The 2260-nt window shown below is 57.6% G+C and overlaps 1 protein-coding gene across 1 annotated transcript; it reads right to left on the reverse strand.

Annotated features, from left to right (window-relative positions):
• Positions 1–183: 183 nt before the first annotated feature.
• On the reverse strand, positions 184–1738 carry VDBG_07145 (glutamate synthase; the record flags this gene model as incomplete). The annotated part of the gene is made up of 5 exons (XM_003002528.1): positions 184–238; positions 306–359; positions 417–648; positions 1089–1183; positions 1524–1738. 5 exons carry the CDS (start codon positions 1736–1738, stop codon positions 184–186), a joined length of 651 nt encoding a protein of 216 aa, XP_003002574.1.
• Between the last annotated feature and the right edge of the window lie 522 nt (positions 1739–2260).

The following is a 2260-nucleotide window of genomic DNA, read 5'->3' on the forward strand; positions in this document are numbered from 1 at the left end:
ATTCTCCTGAGAGTCTCCTCGTCGGGCTTAAAGAACAGGTTTCCCACGGCGTACTGGCCCAGAGAGGCAGCTTAATGTTCTCCTCGCGCTCAAAGTTCTTGATGAAGAACTTGTGAGGGATGGACGTCATGACGCCAGCGCCATCACCGTCTCGCACATCAGAACCCACAGCACCTCTGTGGGTCATGTTGCAGAGCAGGTTGCGCGCATCGCTGACAATCTTGTGGCTAGGCTTGCCCTTGATGTGGCTGGAGAGCCGTTAGTGAAGATTCAGGCACAGCGGGATGCAAAAACAGGGCACGTACCAAGCAAAGCCCACACCGCAAGCATCTTTCTCAAGGTCTGGGTCATACAGACCTCTGTTGAACCAGGGTTAGCGACGGCGCCGAGTGGCGGGGACGGCAGACGCGACATACTGCTTCACCGGCAGAGCACCTGCCCAGGAGGTGTTGCCCTCCTCCTGGTACTCATAGGGAGTGTATTGCTCTTTTTCAGCGTCGAAAGAAGTTTGTTGGTCGTTGAAATCCTCAGGCAGGCCCATGCTAGGCGACAACCGTCGGCTCGTTATGGGAGTGGGATTCGGAATGAGAGAGCGTAGGAGGTATGGGATCGTCGAGAGGAGCAGAGCGAGCTGCACGTGCGGCGGATCTAGAAGGAAGAATAAAATGCCGCGGTCAGTAGGAGGTCTCGTGGGTAAAGTGCAATGCAATGTGTGAAATTGTGTATGAGGACAAGTGAAGACAAGATGAGATCCAGGCGAGGCGGTGCGAAGTGTTGGCTTTTCGTTTGTCGGCGGCGGGGTACGTTACGGGCCGGAAACGGACGGGGCAATCCATTTCAGACTATGTGATGAGAGAGAGACACGGCCGTCCCTTTCCTCATTTGAGTTTGAAGTGGCTGACGTTCCGGCAGGCGGGTCAAGAACGAGAAGATTGCCATGGAGAAAGTCTTAAGAAGCTGGCGTCTTGCATGGGGCATGTGTGCGACAAGCACGCTGCATTGGCAAGCGACCGGATTGTTTTCATGCCCGCATCACCACGAGTGCTTGCTCGGCAACGCATGATCAATGCCTGATGCCCGCAGCTCACATTTCGTCTCAAATCTTGTCTCGTCGGGAGCAGATTCACGGCGATAACGAAAGCGTAGCATGCAAGTGCGGTGCGGCGCGCGGCATAGTGTTGTACTGTAGTGCGTGGGTGCTATAGTGTCTAGCAGCCATGCGTAGCGCCAAGTGGAGCGAGGGTGGGAGCAGCGCCAATGGCTGCACGCGGAATGACAAGCAGATGCAGCATTGATAGGCGAACAGGCCATCGTCGCCCGCCCAGCCAGCAAGCAGCATCAACGCCTCCACACCGACGTGGTCGAGTTGGCTGGCGAAATGGGAGCCCTGGCGAACGCGGCTCCTTATCTGAGTCGCGGCAGGCTGACATCACCGCGACCAGGGGGGCCGGGCGACCATGAACCTGTGCGCTCTCGCTCATATCGTCGCGCTTCCACCAAAGAACAGCGCATAGCTTGCATACTCGTGCTGGTGCTGCACAATCGCTTTCGCCAGTCCCGCTGGTGTGCGGAAGGAGGACAGGCCGTCGATCAACGTCGTCCCTTTCTCCTGTCGATTCTTCGGTGAAGCCCAACGAATGATGGCGCCTGCTCCCACACCCATTGCCGCCAGCCGCGGGTCGGGTCGGTTCCCTGGCATCGAACTAACATCCCCAATTGCCGGGTCGTTTTCGTTCATTCGGCTCTTCGCACGTCGTCCGTGGCGCTCGTGGTTTCATCTTGTCGTAGGCGGAGGCGGAGTGCAATTGTAGGAAAGGCGGGGAGTGAGTGGCATGGGCGCTGACACGACTTACCTTACCAAGTAGCGGGTTCTGTACCGTGATGTACTTCGTAGCGTTGAAGGGGTATCGAATGTTCGCTAGGACAGCGGTGTCAGGAGGCTCAGTCGGCGGATAGGTGGATCTATCGTAGGAGCACCGCGAGAGAGGAATGAAAAGGCAAGAGAAGGGGGACAAGAGGGTGGTCAGGCAGAAGGGGGTGATGGGCTCGTTTTTATGGCGAGAGGGGGTTGATCTTCCTCACACTTTTGTGCCTTGGGTCCGGGGGGGGAGGGGTCGAGGATGGGCAAAGGTGGGCGGAGGGCAACAGGCGATGGTCAAGACACTGGACTAACCTGGGGGGGCTAACAGGGACAAGTCACTCCGAGACTGGGGGAAAGCCCTGGGAGCGGCGTCGGGATGGAGGTTAAATTCTGGGTAGC

Source organism: Verticillium alfalfae, genomic scaffold, assembly GCF_000150825.1.
Source record: "Verticillium alfalfae VaMs.102 supercont1.9 genomic scaffold, whole genome shotgun sequence".
Taxonomy (NCBI): domain Eukaryota; kingdom Fungi; phylum Ascomycota; class Sordariomycetes; order Glomerellales; family Plectosphaerellaceae; genus Verticillium; species Verticillium alfalfae.